Here is a 17,669-nt window from a genome sequence, read left to right as displayed (position 1 = left end):
CCTAAGCATTGATATTTAGTGGCCTATTTGGAGATTATATGACAGGGTTCAGTGGACAAAGGATTTTTAATAAAGGTAGTAGAGTACCTTTGATGTGATATCATCAAAGATCCTTAATAGGGGGCGCCCGGGAAGCTCAGTTGGTTAAGCGTCTGCGTCTTGATTTTTGCTCAGGTCAGGATCTCACAGTTTGTGAGATCGAGTCCCACTTCAGGCTCTACAACTCACAATGCAGAGCGTGCTTGGGATCCTCCTTGTGATCCTGTCTCTCTCTCTGTCCCTCCCCTGCTCACATGTGCTCTCTCTTTCTCTCTCTCTCTCAAATAAATGAACATCAAAACAGCAAGATCCCTAATGGGATAATAAGGTGGTCTTCGAAGCACTGACACAAACCTAGGATATGCACGGTCTTCGGTTCCTTATGCATAAGTATCCAAAAGAAAAAAATCTTCGTTCCTTATTTACATCTTCATCTACCCACAAATAGTGTTAAAATGATGCTTTCTTGATTCCTACATGTCTGAGAACAATTCCTTGGTTTTTGGTCATGTTGGCCTGCTCCCTTTTTATGCCATTATTATGCGGTTCAGCTGTATCCTTGCTGAATTTTATTATTTCCATGGCTTTTATTTTTGGTCACCAAAGGTTTTGGAACATTGAATGCTTACAGCTGTGCTTCTTCCAGATGTTCTTAGCACAAAATTCAAAACTGGTGACCAAGTTTTTCCAGGATTGAAGTTTTAAATAGGCAGTCAAAATTTCACATTTACCATTAATGGAAATGTTCAAGTACATTTTTTTCTGAATTTTTTTCTCACAGTTTTTAAAGGGGGAAATGTAAATAGAAAATTTCCTTTCATGTTTTTTTTTCCCTCAAAAATGGCATGTTCCATAACAATAATCATCACAGCATTTCACAGATGGCATAACATAAGAGAATATCGAAGAGAATACCTAAGATGTTAGCACTTGAATCTAGGCTGCATAAGGCTGGCATTTTTCTCTGTCTGTTAAACTTGTATTCCTGGTGTGTAGAATGTTACCTGGCACATAGTAGATGCTGATTAAGTATTGTTTTGAATAAGAGAGTTGAATGAATAAATTCTCTGAAATATTTTCAGGTAAGTATCTTTTCATTTTAATGAAATTTAGAATGCTTTTTACTGGATGTTTCATCAGTAGACATAATTTTCTTTTGTGTTTTCTTATAATTTTTTTCTGTAGTGGCATTAAAGATGGTTTCTACAGATGTTATTTCCTATTTCTCTGTGAAATATTTTCTCTTCCTAGGTCTTTATAACTTCAAAATTATAAAATATGAAATTATTCCTTAAAAGGAAGCATTTGTCTTCTTATTTTTATGTTTTTGGTTTTTTTTTCAGTAGCACCAATAGGGTATTTAGAAGGTCAGTTAGATTTCATAGTGGTGATCATCTTAAATCTGCCTCTGCTTCAGAGATAGACAAAATATATGAAAGTATTTTAGAAGCTGTAAAATCATGTAAAGAACATAAAATATTTTTAAAAAGAATATAAAATATCTTTATTCTTACCTCTTTTCAAAGTCTGTGTTAACATTCATATTTTAATATCAGAACTTACCAAAAAAGGGTAATGAAAAATATATGGAGATATTTCAAACCCTTTTCTTCATTGCCTGTCATGAGGCTTCCAGACACACTTGATAGGATTCAGACCAGTGGAATGAAAATCCATGTTAAATTTTTGGAGATTCTTTAGTAAAGATTCCATTGTAGTATATTCTGTAGTATATCATACTAATGTATTTTTTTTAATATCATGGAAAGAAATAGTTTTTCCAGTGTCCCGTATCTGCCTTACCACAAAACAAGCAGAGACGATAAGTATGAACCCCAGTTTGACCACGTATCTACTCTGTGTCCGTAGAGCATTACTTGCTCTGAGCCTCAATTTTAGCATTTGAGAAATGAAAATGTCTATCAGTGTTATAAGGGATAAAATGGATAAATGTAACCTTTGAATATAAAAAGATGGGACCACATGAGTCTTTCATCATTGCAGTAGCCTGAATTGACACAGGAAACCATCCAACCACACACGTTTCAAACAAATGTTAGGTTAAATCTTGTAATTTGAAAAGCAAAAAGACACGTTGCAGCTTTAGAATGTAATAAAGGGAAATCCCCAGTGCCATCTATGAAAAGGTATCGGGAAACCAAAGTGGTTAATGGGAACTAGAACTTAACTATAGGTCCATGGAATATCTGAACTAGATGTGTGTCTAAATGACTGTGACTGCACTACCTGAGTGGGGCGGAATGTTGAGAGTGCAGGCCTCTCAAGGAACTGGAACTCGCTCTAAATGTCAAGAAAGGAAACTGAAAAGTTATCCTGTGAATGAAATCATCCTAAAAAAGAAAAACAGAACAAAAACAAAACCTACTCTCTGGTTTGAAGATGCAACATAGAATCAGACCAGTCACTAAGAGCTATGAGTGAATAAAAGCGTGAACAAAAATCAGGGACGCCTGGGTGGCTCAGTCAGTTAAGCCTCCGGACTCTTGATTTTGTGAGGTTGAGCTCCACTGGGGCTGCACTTTGAGCACAGACCTTGCTTAGGAGTCTCTCTCTTTCTTTCTCTCTTCCCCTCCCTCCACTCTCTCTCTCAAAATAAATAATAAACAAAAAAAATCCACAAAAATCAGATCTCTAAGCCTGTGTTAGGTATGAATGAGGGGTGGGGGATTTACCTTTGAACTCTGCTTCAGATGTAAAAAAACAAGTGAAGAAGGTAACTTTCAAAACTGGTCCGGAGCTGTTAAGGCCTATAGAGACTCCAAGAAAGTTAAACTAGCAACCTTCATTTAAGGCCACCTCTGTTTCCCAGATCAGATGAAACTCTGGCTAGAGGAGAGTCTTGTTCAAACATTGCAAAGCTTGAAAGGCAAAAACCAGAATGAGAATGTGTCAGCAGGTAGTAGAAATAGAATTAATACTCTAAGAACCCTGCATGGAGACCAATCTGAAAGAGATTTTAAGTATATTTAAAGCCTTCCAATATTTAAAGAAAGGGTGTGGAACAGGATATTATGAAAAAGAAAGAGAATATCTAGAATTGAGAATATAATTGTTGAAGTAACAATTTCTATAGATGAATAGAGCATCAGCTTTCAATATACCTAGGTGAGAGAATTGGAAGCCGGATCTGTAATATACTGTATGTCACACAGGCGACACTCAATAAATATTAATTCCCTTCTCTTTTCTTCCTCATCACTTGCCTCATCCACTTTCTTTATTGTTGGCACATAATGAGATGAGAAGAATGAACTCCATTTTTACTTTAATTTGACTCAGCCCATGTGAGTGAAAAATAGGCTATAGACTATTTTATCTCTTTAATAATTGAGACAAGAAAGATGTTGTAAAATACTGAGCGTATTAATCATCATAAGGAATAATTTATCTGACTTTGACATAGGAGCAGGTATACAAGACGGTAGTTTTTCTAGTAAGTTACAATGCATGTATTTCATTTGAGGGCAGAAAAAAATGCAAGGAGTCTAATGTTTTTCAGATGAGATTTGAGGCTAAATTAACATGTTTCTTAAAAACTACTAGGTTCAGGTGCACCTGGGTGGCTCAATTAAGCGTCTGACTTAGGCTCAGGTCATGATCTCATGGTTCGTGAGTTCAAGCCCCGCATTGGGCTGTGTCTGCTGTCAGTTCAGAGCCTGCTTCAGATGCTCTGTGCCCCTCTCTCTCTGCCCCTCCCCTGTTCACACACTCTCTCTCTCTCTCAAAAGTAAATAATAACATTTTAAAAAATTGCTAGTTCAGTTAAATGGTATAATTTTACTTAAAAACGTGTGATATGGGGATTGGTTTTACCTTTTGTTTAAATTTCTGTAACATAAGTGATAAATTAGTAGCAACAGGTAATCAAGTATGTTCTCATGTTTAGGAATTTATTTTTCATTTTGAAACTTATTTTTGTCCCCCATAGTTTCCGAATCAGAGATTTCTCAAGAAGCTGATGACATGGCAATGGAAAAAGAGAAATATGTTGATGAACTGAGGAAAGTATTGATATCAGGAGGAGGACCAGCTGATGCATACAAGTTTGATTTTTCTAAAGAGTCTTGTCATTTCTCCTTTGAGAAAAACCTGAAAGATATTTCAGTAAGTAAAACTTTCCATAATACTGTAAGTGGTAAAATGTCAGAGCATTTATTGAGGAATTTTCTAAGTAACTAGCTTATTACCAGAATACCTAGGAAATCAAAGTTTGAGAAGTACTCTGTTTCCAAGTTGGAAGAATGCTTCATTCAACATTATAGTCATTAAATGCTTCATATTAATTAATTGTGAAAAATAATTATTAGGAAATGTATTTAGTTGCTAATGGTTTAAAAATAAGGATAATAGAGATAATTACATGAATCAATAGTTCTGAAAAGTGGGGTCAGAAGCTTTCGACCATTGAGGCAAAGTTTATTGTAATACGTTTTGGAAAATACTGATTTTAAGAAAGAATATATATTTTCCAATAATATTTAATAATGATGACTTATTCTCAACTTCATTAGAATGTATTTGAAATTACAAATCGAAAAAATTAAGTTCAATAAGACATGTCCTTGGGAATTAAGGTATTTTATGTATGTATCAAACTTAGAAATACTAAAATAGGAATAAATTTCAACCCAAGTTTTTCAAGGCTTACATGCTTTACAGACAAGAATATCTGCTACTTGTCCTCTTTAGTTCTTATACCAATTCAGATCAAAGTGGGTGGTTTCTGTATCAAACATATGCATCAAAATGTACTGTTTATATATTTTACCTAAGTTTATGGTATAATCAGAGATTGAATTATTTGCTTTTGACCAGTGGTTTATCATTCTGATACGACGTCTATAGTAGAATACAGGGAGGGAAATTTTTAGCCCATTATGTTTAGAGACAGTTATTGGCAATTTGTGCTGGAACTAAATTGAGTTAAAAAAATTCCTTTAAAATGACTCTTTAATTCAGAATGATTAAAGGGATTTCACCAATTAGAGAAACATGTAAAGCAACAGATGGAATCATTATTTTGAAATGTATGTTAACCTATAGAGAATAACACAGAGAGACTGGCTTCGGTAATTATTTCTGTTTAGAGGATACATACTTTTTCTACTTATCCAATTTATGTAAGTTTCAACATGCTGAGGTCCTTAAAATGATAATCTAAAATAGGTTAGGTAAGGTCTGAACTGACTACTGAAATTTTGTTATTTATTGCAAAGTGTTCTTTCCTATGACCGAAGCACAATCAAATGATGTTATGTTCAAAAGAGCTCTCGACTTTTTCTTCTGATACTTTGAAGCAGATTATCATCAAATTGGAAGTAGTACCATTTCCCATTCAACAAGCATTCATGTGTAATGACTGACATTATTTCATGTAGCTAGTTTCTGGTTTTTATCTGTTTTATGTACACTGATGCGTGAGAAATTCCAAGATTGTGAGTTACCTTTTGGAAGCCTGAAAGGCTTTTGCTGTATTTGACTTGGGGGGTTTGCTTGGATTTGGATGGAGTACTTGGAAGTACATCTGATTTTGCTGCTTTTGTGAAGAAAGAACTTCAAGGATTCATGATCTATGTCTTTTACAATTGGCTTGGCATGAATCAGCATTAAAAACTGTGACAATTATCCTAAAAGGTGTCTTGCTTACCACCTTGGATATAATCAACTTTATTGAGAGAGAGAAAACCTTGAAATGCTACTTTTCAACAGGTTTTCTCAAGAAATGGAAACAGAATAAGCGATTCCCAGTATGTCCCAGGATATGTCTTAGAGCACTACACTGTAGTGTAGATAACTGTTTCCTTATTTTTCATCTATTAATTTGCTTATGAGAAAAAGAAATGGTGCTCTCAGAAGAGTTTCATGAGTTTTTTCATGAGTTGGCATACTTGAAAGATATTTTTGGATATTTGAATGAAGTGTAATTTTCAGTTTGTGGTGCTGTGGTCAGCCTTATGGATGCAGATGAAAATTACAAGTTCATTTGGCCAAACTGCCATGGGAATCTCCCAGTGCTTCAGGATGTGTTTCTGAAATTGAATTTCATAGTGACAATATCTTGTAAATTCATCTGCTGGCAAAAATATGCGGACAATTGGACACATGGCAGAATCCTTCTTAAGGGTTATAGTGCTTTGGATGATGTAAAAATTTAAAAGGAATTTGTAATCCTTTGCTTGATGGACACAGACATCCGATTGTGGCCAAAATCTTCTTATACTTAGAAGAAAAGAATGAATGTAGATTCCGTCCAGAGAGTTGTAGTGAATCCTGTCATTTGTTGTCATAAGGTTACTCTCCCAGTGCAAAGGATATCCCATGAGTCCTAAGTACAGTTACTACCAGTTTTATACCTCTCAGGGTCATGGTTTTTAGTCATTTGTTGCCATCAGTTCAAGAAGTTTTATGTTTTTAATTCTGTGCTGGAGATCACTGCATAATTTGAACATTTTGGGTATTCAGTCATATAAGACTTACTTGAAATTTATATAAAATATTCTTTTACAAAAATCTTTTTAGAGGGAAATTTTTTAAAGAAAGTAATGGCTGATTTTTGTATTCAAAAATATGTGAGTTTTTGAAAATACTATCTTGTGTTTTATCAGAGTGAAATAATTGTCAATCCAAAGCAATGAAATATTTAAAAATGTATAATGTGAATGTTATACACCTTTTTTGTAGGGAGTGTGTGCATAATTGTCATGAGATTCCTTTTGAGCTCATAACACCCAAAATTTCATTTATGCTCTAATTAGTTTTTCTTTAAAGATAACATAGGTGTTTTTATTTTAACTTAATTGCCATTGGAATAAATGTTGAATGACCAGCTAGACATTACCTTTCTCCACACAGTATAAACCTCTGGTACCCTTCCTGCCCTTCACCAATATTTTTCTGTTGGCAGTAGATTATTCTAGATGAAAACATATTATGCAAGTATTTATTTATTTATTTATTTTTTAATTTTTTTTCAACGTTTTTTTATTTATTTTTGGGACAGAGAGAGACAGAGCATGAACGGGGGAGGGACAGAGAGAGAGGGAGACACAGAATCGGAAACAGGCTCCAGGCTCCGAGCCATCAGCCCAGAGCCCGACGCGGGGCTCGAACTCACGGACCGCGAGATCGTGACCTGGCTGAAGTCGGACGCTTAACCGACTGCGCCACCCAGGCGCCCCAACAAGTATTTAGAACTCATCTCTTCATTATAAGTAGTAACCCCCATTCAGGAGAGATTTTTCTTATACTTCATAAGTCATTGTTATTTTCTTGCCATTTGCAATTCCTGATTTTGCAGTATATTCTTTGTCATGCAAACAATACATCTTAGTTAATAATGTTTTCCTTTTTTCCTTTCATAACTTGCTCTTTTTCTTCAGAAAAAACTTGTTTATGAGCCACAAAAAAAAAAGATCTAATAATTTTTGATAAGAATAACCTTGGGCTCATTATTTGTTTGCTCATACTTCTGTTTTGTCATCTATAAAGGTTTAAAGTGATTTCTTGAGTTCATTACAGGTCATCTAACATACTGTGGTTTTATAGCTCTAAAAATAGCCCTAATGAAGGAAAGCCATGAGGTTTGAAGCACAATTAAACATAATACACACATGCGCGTGCACACACACACACACACAAAAGAGAATTAGCTATGGGTCTCTTTTAGAATTATAGTAAAGTTTATTTTTTATTCCTTTTTCTTTGTCTCCACTGCCCCCATGATCAGAAGCTGGGATACAGTTTAGGCTGAAAATTTGACAACTTAAGTACTTTAGAGGTTTGTTTTTCTTTGATTTAAAAATACAGATGGGCAGTTGAGGGTTAATATAATGGCTTTATGATGTTGGAGGCCCAGTCTTTTTTAAATCCTGTTGCCTTGACATTTTTACTTATTTATTTATTTTTATTTTTTGTTTGTTTTTGAGAGAGAGAGAGAGCATGAGCGAGTTGGGGAGAGGCAGAGAGAGACTCTGGACCCACTGAGGTACCAACTGAGCCACCCAGGCGTTCCCTGCCTTGCCATTTTTAACAGACAGTTTTTATCTACTGGTCCAAGAAGGCTGCTGTAGCTTTGCTGTTATGTTCACCTTTTAGGCAATAGGACTGAGTTAAGGAGAAAATAAAGAGCGTGTGTATTTTCTTTAAGGCCATGACCTAAAGTTGCATACATTACTTTTGCTTACATCCATTGTCCAGAACTAAGTCACAAAGCTTCATCTCACTGCAAGGAAATCTGTGAAATGTGATCATCAGATGTGTTCTATGCCCAGTAATTTCCATTACCGTGTAAAAAGGGGAAGGTAGAGATAGAGGGGCAACTAACAATTTCTGCATGTTAACATTTATGAGAGATTGATGTGTCATTTAGACGGTTTCACTTTTATTGTTACAGGGTTATTTCTGTATCATTTTCATTATAAACAATTGTTTCAGTCATGTTTTAGTTCAAAAAATGTTGCAAGATGTAGCAAGGTACAGACTAATTTGTATCTTGCTATATATTGTAACTTTTTAAATAAAAAAAATGCATTCTAACGTCACACAACTTCCCTATAGCTATTAAATTTTCATTTTCAGATATATAAAAATGAAGTACAATAAGTTCGCCCAAAGCAGCCAAAGTGGTTTGTAAAAACATCAGTCTAAAATCCTGTATAATTGTCATGTGTCCCTGTGGTTTGGGGACTTTGGATTCAAATGGGTATTTCCAGATGAAATATCAGAATTTGAGCCTTTATATGATATTCTGCCAAAGACTTTGTCAAAAGTGTAATTGCTTTCAGGTTTGTGAGAGTATGGGTTGGAAATGTGTTCTTTGAATGCCTGAAAAAAAATAATGGTATTCTTTATTTCTGTGATAGAAATATTTGTACACATCTACCATTTATATATTAAAGACTTCATAATTTTCCTACTTTGAATGCCTGAAAAAAAATAATAGTATTCTTTATTTCTGTGATAGAAATATTTGTACACATCTACCATTTATATATTAAAGACTTCATAATTTTCCTACTTCATTGGAATGTGGGAACTAAATCAGTAATCTAAGTGGTACAGAAATCCTGCTCAAAGTATGTACTCTCTAGTCAAGCCATAAAAGAGACAATAGAGTTTTTACTTTAAGAAGATTATTAATTTTCAGTTATACTATTTCGTCTTTGAGAACTTTTGCTTTTTCTTGCCTTCATCTCAAAGTCATTATATTTTAGTTTTTTCTTCTGTAGTTCAGGAATGAAACAAACTAAAGACAGAAGTAGAAAATAACATGGGAAAATTATGCTCTAGAAGGACTTTTGAGTGTTTATAATATTAATACTGCTTCTTACTTGTCAGTCAGTTTCCTTTAACATGTACTCACTTCACCTTGTTATTGTTTATATGTGAGAAAACAGATGCTGAAGGCTTAAACAAGTTCCTAAGAAAAGCAGTAAGTATTGAGTTAGGATAGAATCTAGGCCTCTGTCTTTTTTTTTTTAATTAAAACAAAATTTTTAAAAATATTTATCTTTGAGAGAGAGACAGAGAAAGAGAGAGAGAGAGAGAGAAAGACAATGTGTGAGCTGGAGAGGGACAGAGAGAGAGGGAGGCACAGAATCCGAAGCAGGTTCCAGGCTCTGAGCTGTCAGCGCAGAGCTGGACGCAGGGCTTGAATACACAAGCCCTGAGATGATTACCTGAGCCAAAGTCTGACGCTTAAACGATTGAGTCACCCAGGTACCCCTAAGCTTCTGTCTTAAATACCCGAAAAAAAATTTTTTTTAATTTAGTTTATGTATAATGTACATATGATAAAATGTACTTTCTGTTAAATGTACGTTTTTCATCACTCCAGACAGTTCCTTTATGCCTCTTTTCAGTCAGTCCCCAATTACACCCCTTTTCTCCCCAAACCCTGCCTACCCTCCAGGCCCCAGGCAACCACTGTTCTCTGTCATTACAAATTAGCTTTGCCTGTTTTAGAATTTCATATAAATGGAACCATACATTATGAACTCTTTTATGTAACTTTACATGGTATAATGTTTTTGAGATTCATCATAACGTGTTGTATATCAGCAACTCACTTCTTTTGATTTTTGAGCAGTATTCTCTTGTGCAGATATACCACATTCACTTTTAGATGTGTGTGTGTGGTTGGTTTCCAGTAGTCAGCTACTGTGAGTAAAGCAGCTGTATACATTGATGTGTCAATCTTTTTGTGGGTATGTTTTTTATAACAGCTTTATTGATATATAATGTGCATATAGAAAGTACACATTTTGATACATTTTAACAAGCTTTGACCACAGTCAAGGTAATGATATCCTCCTTCCCCAGCAGACTGTTTTGTACCTTTGTCATTCTCCCCTCCCACACCTGCTTGTCCCCCAGTCAGTCTCCATAGAACCACTTTCTGTTACCATAGATTATTGTACATTTTCTAGAATTTCATATAAATATAATCTTTTAGTAGGTAGTTCCCCCCCTCCCCCACCTTGGTCTGACTTCACTCACTCAGCGTAATTATTTTGAGATTCTTCCAGGTTATTGTGTGAATTGTTCATTTCTCTTTCTTTCTTTCTTTCTTTCTTCCTTTTTTTTTTTTTTTTTAATACTGAGTAGTATTGCATTTTATGAGTATACCCCAATTTATGCATTCACCAGTTGATGGTCATTTGGGTGATTTTTAGTTTTGGACTATAAGAAATGAAGCTCCATGAATATTTGTGTAGTGATCTTTGTGTGGAAATGTTTCATTTTTCTTGGATAATACTTAGGAGTAGAATAGTTGACTTAAGGGGCGCCTTAGATTTTGGCTCAGGTCATGATCTCATGGTTCCTGAGTTCAAGCCTGACATGGGGCTCTGCAATGACAGTGTGGAGCCTGCTTTGGATTCTCTCTTTCTCCCTCTCTCTGCCCCTACCCCACTCATGCTATTTCTCTCTTAAAATAAATAAACTTAAAAAAAAAAAAAAAGAATAGTTGAGTTAAATGGCAGGTGAATCTTTACTATTTAAAAAAAACCAATAGGGGCGCCTGGGTGGCGCAGTCGGTTAAGCGTCCGACTTCAGCCAGGTCATGATCTCGCGGTCCGTGAGTTCGAGCCCCGCGTCGGGCTCTGGGCTGATGACTCAGAGCCTGGAACCTGTTTCCGATTCTGTGTCTCCCTCTCTCTCTGCCCCTCCCCCGTTCATGCTCTGTCTCTCTCTGTCCCAAAAATAAATAAACGTTGAAAAAAAAAAAAACAAACAATAAACAGTTTTCCATAGTGGTTGTAGTATTTTGTAATCCCACCAGCAAGATGTGAAAAATTCCAGTTCATATTTTTAATTTTAGGTATTCTATTGAGTATGTGATAGTATTTAATTGTATTTCATTTGCATTTCCCTAATGTCTAATGATATTTGCCATCAATATAATTTTTTTAGTGACATATTTATTCAGATCCTATTTTTTTACTGGGTTTCTTGTTTTACTGAGTTTTGAAGAGTTCTCTATATGTTCTACATTCTAGTTCTTTAACAGATACATGATTTGGGAATATCCTTGTTTGTTGGAGAGGAGGAAAAAATTCTTATTTTTAAGGAAATTGAATTTTTTCCTTTTATGGATCATGGTTTTGATACCATGTCTAATAAATATTTTCCTACCTTCAGATCATAGATTTTTCTCTTGAGCTCTCGTGTATGAGTTTTATAATTTTAGGTTTTACATTTAGAGTCTGTGATACATTTTGAGTTAATTTTTGTTTATAGTGCAGGATATGTATTGAAGCTCATCTTTTGCATATGGATATTTAGTTGTTGTAGCATCATTTGTTGAATTCTCCACTGAATTTTCTTCTACTTTGTTTGAGAACCACTTGATCATGTATGTATAGGACTATATCTGGATTCTGGTCTGCTCCATTGATCTATTGATTTATCTCTGTACAAACCCTAAATTGTTTTGAATAGTTCTTGTAATAAGGTAGTGTATGTCCTTCAACTTTGTTCTTTTTCAAAGTTGTTTTGGATAATTTGTATATACTTCAAATTTTCTTATGAGATGTAGAATCAGTCTGTCAATTTCTGCAAATAAGTTTGCTGAAATCTTTACGGGGAATACTTGAATCTACAGAGCTCACATCTTAGCAATATTGAGTCTTCTATCTTGTGAACAGATCTTTTTCTCCATTTATTTAGGTTAGTGGTTCTCACCTGGGGGAGATTTTGCTCTACCAGGGACATTTGGCAATATCTGGAGACATTTTTAATTGCCACAGTTAGCATCTGCTACTGGCATCAGGGGAGTAGAAGACAGGGATGCTGCTAAACATCCTGCAATGCACAGGAACAGGCTTCTACAACAAAGAAATACCTGGTCCAAAACATCATTAGTGTCAAAGTTGAGAAATACTGATTTAGTATTCCTTAATCCCTTGGCCATTTGTAGTTTTCAAAGTGTAGGTCTTGTAAATCTTTTATCAGTTTGTCATTCCGATATAGAACCCTAGGTCATTGACTTGAGATCTTTCTTCTTACTAATATAGGCATTTCAGGATCTAACTTTCCTACCAAGTGCTGCTTTAACTGCATTTCACAAATTTTGGTATGTCATGGTTTTGTTTTTATTTTGTTTAAATAAAGGAAGATTTACCAGTTTTCCTTTTGATTTCATTTTCCACTCATGAATTATTTGGAAGTTCATAATTTAGTTCCAATTTGGGTTTTCGTTGTTGTTGTTGATGTTGTTTAATATTCCAGATATTTTTCTGTTACTGGTTTTTAATTTAGGTCCATTGTTGTTAGCAAACATATTATGACTTGAAGCCTTTAAGTTTACTTGGATGTGTAGTAAGGCCCTGAATCTGGTCTCTCTTGTTCAGTGATCTGAGTGCACTTGAAGGAAATATTCTGCTGTTGTTGGGTGGATTGTTCCTTAAATGTCAGGTCAGTGTGGTTAATCTTGTTTAAGTTTTCGGTTTTCTTGGTTACTTTCTATTTAATTGTTCTATCAATGACTGAAAACATGTTCAAATCTACAATTGTAAATGTGAATTTGTTTATTTCCCCTTGCAGTACTATCAAGTCTTGCTTCATGTATTTTGACATTTTATTTATTTTTGAGACAGGGAGAGACAGAGCATGAACAGGGGAGGGTCAGAGAGAGGGAGACACAGAATCTGAAACAGGCTCCAGGCTCTGAGCTGTCAGCACAGAGCCCGACGCGGGGCTCAAACTCACGGACCGAGAGATCATGACCTGAGCCAAAGTCGGCCGCCTAACCGGCTGAGCCACCCAGGCACCCCTTGCTTCATGTATTTTGAATCTTTGTTTGAAGGTTCAAACCTTAATGGTTTGTCATGTCCTCTTGATGATTTGACCCTTTTATCATTATGAAGTGACCTTCAAACCATTAATATTCTTTGAGCTAAAATCTACTTAAAACATTAGTACTCCTATTCTTTTTTTTTTTTTTTTAATTTTTGATAGGGGTTAGCGTGATCTTTTTTCCATCCTTTTGCTTTTGACTATGTTTGTTTTTACTTATATTCGGTTTCTTTGAAGAAGCATATAGTTGGATTTTGCTTTTTTATATTCAGCTTGTCAATCTCTGTCTTTTAATTGGGGTTTTTAGACCATTTACATTTTATGTGATTATTGATAATGATAGTTTTAAAATCTGTCTCATTTTTATTTCCTTTTTGCTATCTCTTCTGCCTTCTTTTGGACGAATTATTTTTTATGATTCTATTTTATGTTTTGATTGGCTTATTTAACTCATTTTTATGCTATTTTCTTGCCTGCTCTAGGGTTTATAGTATATCTTTACCTTATTACAGTCTACCTTGAAGTAATATACTACTTCACAGGTAGTTTAAGAATCTACAACTATATATTTGAATATCACTTCTGGGTGTTAGGCTACTGTGATCATGCATTTTACTTATATGTAGGTTATAAACTCTATAACATTTTATTATTTTTGGTTTTAGTTTTTAACTTTTAAAAGTTAACTTTTAACTTCTCAGCCCTGGATTTACTAGGTGTGACCGTGGGCAGCTTGTTCAGTTGTTTTTCCTCAGTTTTTAGTTTATCATTTGGAAATAATACTAATAGTTAAGCACAGGGTGGTTGTAAGGATTTAATAAATTAGTGTATAGATGTGTGTGTGGGCATATTTTTTCTAAAACAGTCCTTTTTTATAGTAAGCATTTCATAAGTGTTTGTTGTTATTAATTATTTACTTGAGTGTCTTTTCCATTATACGGTAAATTCCTTGAGGGAAGTGACCATGTCTTAAATGAACTTGAAATTCCAGCAAATGCAGATGTTTTGGGGATGGCCTTCTGTTGAGAGGAAATGTAGCATAGTGGAAATAACTTAAGATGTTGGTTTGAATCTTAAATCTATTTCTAAATATATGGGTTTTAGCAAATAATTTATGTTTTTGATGAAAAAACTGAGTTCAAATAGAGTAATAATGCCAACTCATAGTGTTTATGCTTATTGGCACTCAGATTGATGTGTGTGCAAATGTTTTGTAAACTGTAAATTGGTATACCATGTGGTCTGTCTCAGGAAGCCATTGAGTTGCATTCAGAAGGGCTTCAATCATATACTTGTAATATTATCTGTGAATGAATTTATACACATGGTTGTAGCAGACTTTTTTATACCAGTTTAAAATTGTATGATACAAACCATACTGCTTGAAGTATATTTTGAATAACATCAATTTAAATATGTCAATACTATTTTTATAAACTAGTTTTGACTTTTAGTATATCTGGAAACTACATAATTGTGTGTAGCTTGGACCTCCCTTGACCTCATAGGAGGTCAAGAAATGATCTTCTACACAGAAATGATCTTCTACCCTTCTCAGTGGAACATATTGGGAGGGACATGATATCCATATGCACTACGACTGGTGATGTTAAATTTGAATACTTGGTTAAGGTGGTACCTGCCAAGTTTCTCTGCTGTAAACTTGCTGTTTTTTTGTTTTGTTTTGTTGTTATTAATAAGTATCTTATGCAGAGATATTTTGGAAGGTATACAAATACCCTGTTTTTACCTATACTTTTACTTACTAATTTCAGCACCCATTGGTGATTTTTTTCTCCAATAGTTATTACTATGATATACCTATGATTTTCTATTTTCATTATTTCTTTATTTTATTAATTGGAATCCTACTGTAAGGTAAAACTGTATCTTCTTCATTTATTTTTTTCACTTATTTATTTATATCAGCATGTACTCTCATGAGAATATTTATTTTGTTCTATGGGTTAAATTTCTTTCATTATTTTGTTGCTCAAATTGTGCTAGATTTGGCCACTGGGAACTTTTTCAACTTGACAACTGTGTCTTTAAGATATGTCTCCATTAAGATATTTGCAAATGACATATTGGATAAAGGTGTAATATCCAAAATCTATAAAGAACTTACCAAACTCAACACCCCAAAAACAAATAATCCAGTGAAGAAATGGGCAAAATATATGAATAGACACGTTTCCAAAGAAGACCTCCAAATGGGTAACAGACACATGAAAAGATGTTCAACATTGCTCATCATCAGGGAAATACAAATCCAAACCACATTGAGGTACCACCTCACACAGGTCAGAGTGGCTAAAATTAACAACTCTGGAAACAATAGATGTTGGTGAGGATCTGGAGCAAAGGGAATGCTCTTGCATTGTTAGTGGGAATGCAAACAGTGTGGAGGTTCCTCAAAAAATTAAAAATAGAATTACCCTATGACCCAGCAATAGCACTACTAGGAACTTACCTATAGAATACAGGAATGCTGATTCATAGGGGCACATGTACCCCAATGTTTATAGCAGTGCTATCAACAGTAGACAAATTATGGAAAGAGCTCAAATGTCCATCAACTGATGAATGGATAAAGAAGATGCGGGGTGTGTGTGTGTGTATGTGTATATAATAGTAATAGTATAATGGAATACTGCTTGGCAACAAAAAAGAATGAAATCTTGCCATTTGCAACAACGTGGATGGAACTAGAGGGTATCATGCTAAGTGAAATAAGTCAGTGAGAGAAAGACAGATATATGTTTTCATTCATATGTGGAACCTGAGAAACTTAATATGACCAGGGTTGATGGGGGTTGCGGGGCTGGGGGGGGCAGGGAAAATGGGTGATGGGCATTGACGAAGGCACTTGTTGGAATGACCAGTGGATGTTGGATGTAAGTGATGAATCATGGGACTGTACCCTCGAAGCCAAGAGCACACTGTGTACACTGTATGTTAGCTAATGACAATAAATTATATAAGAGAAATAAAAATAAAAACCATTTTATTAGAAAAAAAAAAGATATGTCTTCATTACTTTGAGCCCTTCCTTGCTTTTTGGTACCACAGGGTCATCTTGTGTTTCCTGACCCAGCCATAGAATCAACCATTTATTCATAAGAGCCACAGTTCCTTTTATTCAAGGCTGCATTGTGTAATCAATATCTGGGTGTTAGGCATGCTCATTTCTACTGAGGTATTATTGGTCTGGGTCCTCTCAGCAGACTAACAGAGGTAGCAAAAATAACTGCATACCTACACATATATGTGCACACATCTGCATATCTCCATCAGTACATATGTTAAGAGTCATTGTTAGTTAATCCAGTGTTTATCCTTCCCTACTTTATTTTTGTAACTTTCTCTTATGGTGAAAATCTAGCTTTCCTTTTCCACAATATGTTTACTTATTTACTCAGTCCTACTATACATGTAAAGTAGTTTTAGAAATGCTAATACAGGGGCGCCTGGGTGGCGCAGTCGGTTAAGCGTCCGACTTCAGCCAGGTCACGATCTTGCAGTCCGTGAGTTCGAGCCCCGCGTCGGGCTCTGGGCTGATGGCTCAGAGCCTGGAGCCTGTTTCCGATTCTGTGTCTCCCTCTCTCTCTGCCCCTCGCCCGTTCATGCTCTGTCTCTCTCTGTCCCCAAAATAAATAAACGTTGAAAAAAAAATTAAAAAAAAAAAAAAGAAATGCTAATACATACCTTTGTGAAAAACAAATTTTCTAAATATAGTACAATAGACAAATCAATTTGTCTTTGTCCTTGTAATATACATTCAAAATATGATTTGCCAAAATGTCTTAAATTAGTACTGTGCCTTACCATCCGTTTTGGTGTCCCTGTTCCTTTTGGGGTTCATCTCACATTATGGTTGATATTGATTATTTTTTGCTATGTGAACAGTTATCAAGAATCAAAGCTATATACAAAGGTGATTTCAGAGAAGGGTCACTTTTCCCTCATCCCCCCTGCTCTGTTCCCATGTCTATACTTTTTTCATTACATTCCAGCCACCTCCTCTAGATAATTAATTAAGCTCATAAGTTTCTGGTTTATGGGTTCTGTCTTTTGTACACATGAGCACATATATTTCTTATATTCCGTTTTTTCTTATGTGAATGGTAGTATATTATGAACACTTTTTTTTTATGTTTTGATCTTTTTACATAGCATCTCCTGGAAATTGCACCGTGTCAATTCATAAAGATTTTTCTCTTTTATTTTTGTAAGGACTTCATACTCTCATTGTGTATATCAGTTTGTCAACCATTCTCCTATGTATGAGCATAGGATGTTATGTATGTATG

General features: G+C 34.9%; 1 protein-coding gene across 1 annotated transcript in view; it reads left to right on the top strand.

Annotated features, from left to right (window-relative positions):
• Positions 1-17,669, top strand: part of XRCC4 (X-ray repair cross complementing 4) — a 239,406-nt gene that overhangs the window by 17,038 nt on the left and 204,699 nt on the right. Inside the window, exon 3 of the mRNA XM_040449374.1 lies at positions 3,989-4,164. Within this exon, the coding sequence (XP_040305308.1) occupies positions 3,989-4,164 (176 nt within the window). The remainder of the gene's footprint in view (positions 1-3,988; positions 4,165-17,669) is intronic.

Source organism: Herpailurus yagouaroundi, unplaced genomic scaffold (genome assembly GCF_014898765.1).
Source record: "Herpailurus yagouaroundi ecotype Mexico unplaced genomic scaffold, PumYag 29, whole genome shotgun sequence".
Taxonomy (NCBI): domain Eukaryota; kingdom Metazoa; phylum Chordata; class Mammalia; order Carnivora; family Felidae; genus Herpailurus; species Herpailurus yagouaroundi.
Note: the sequence above shows the minus strand (reverse complement) of the source record. Positions and strands in the feature narration are given on the sequence as shown.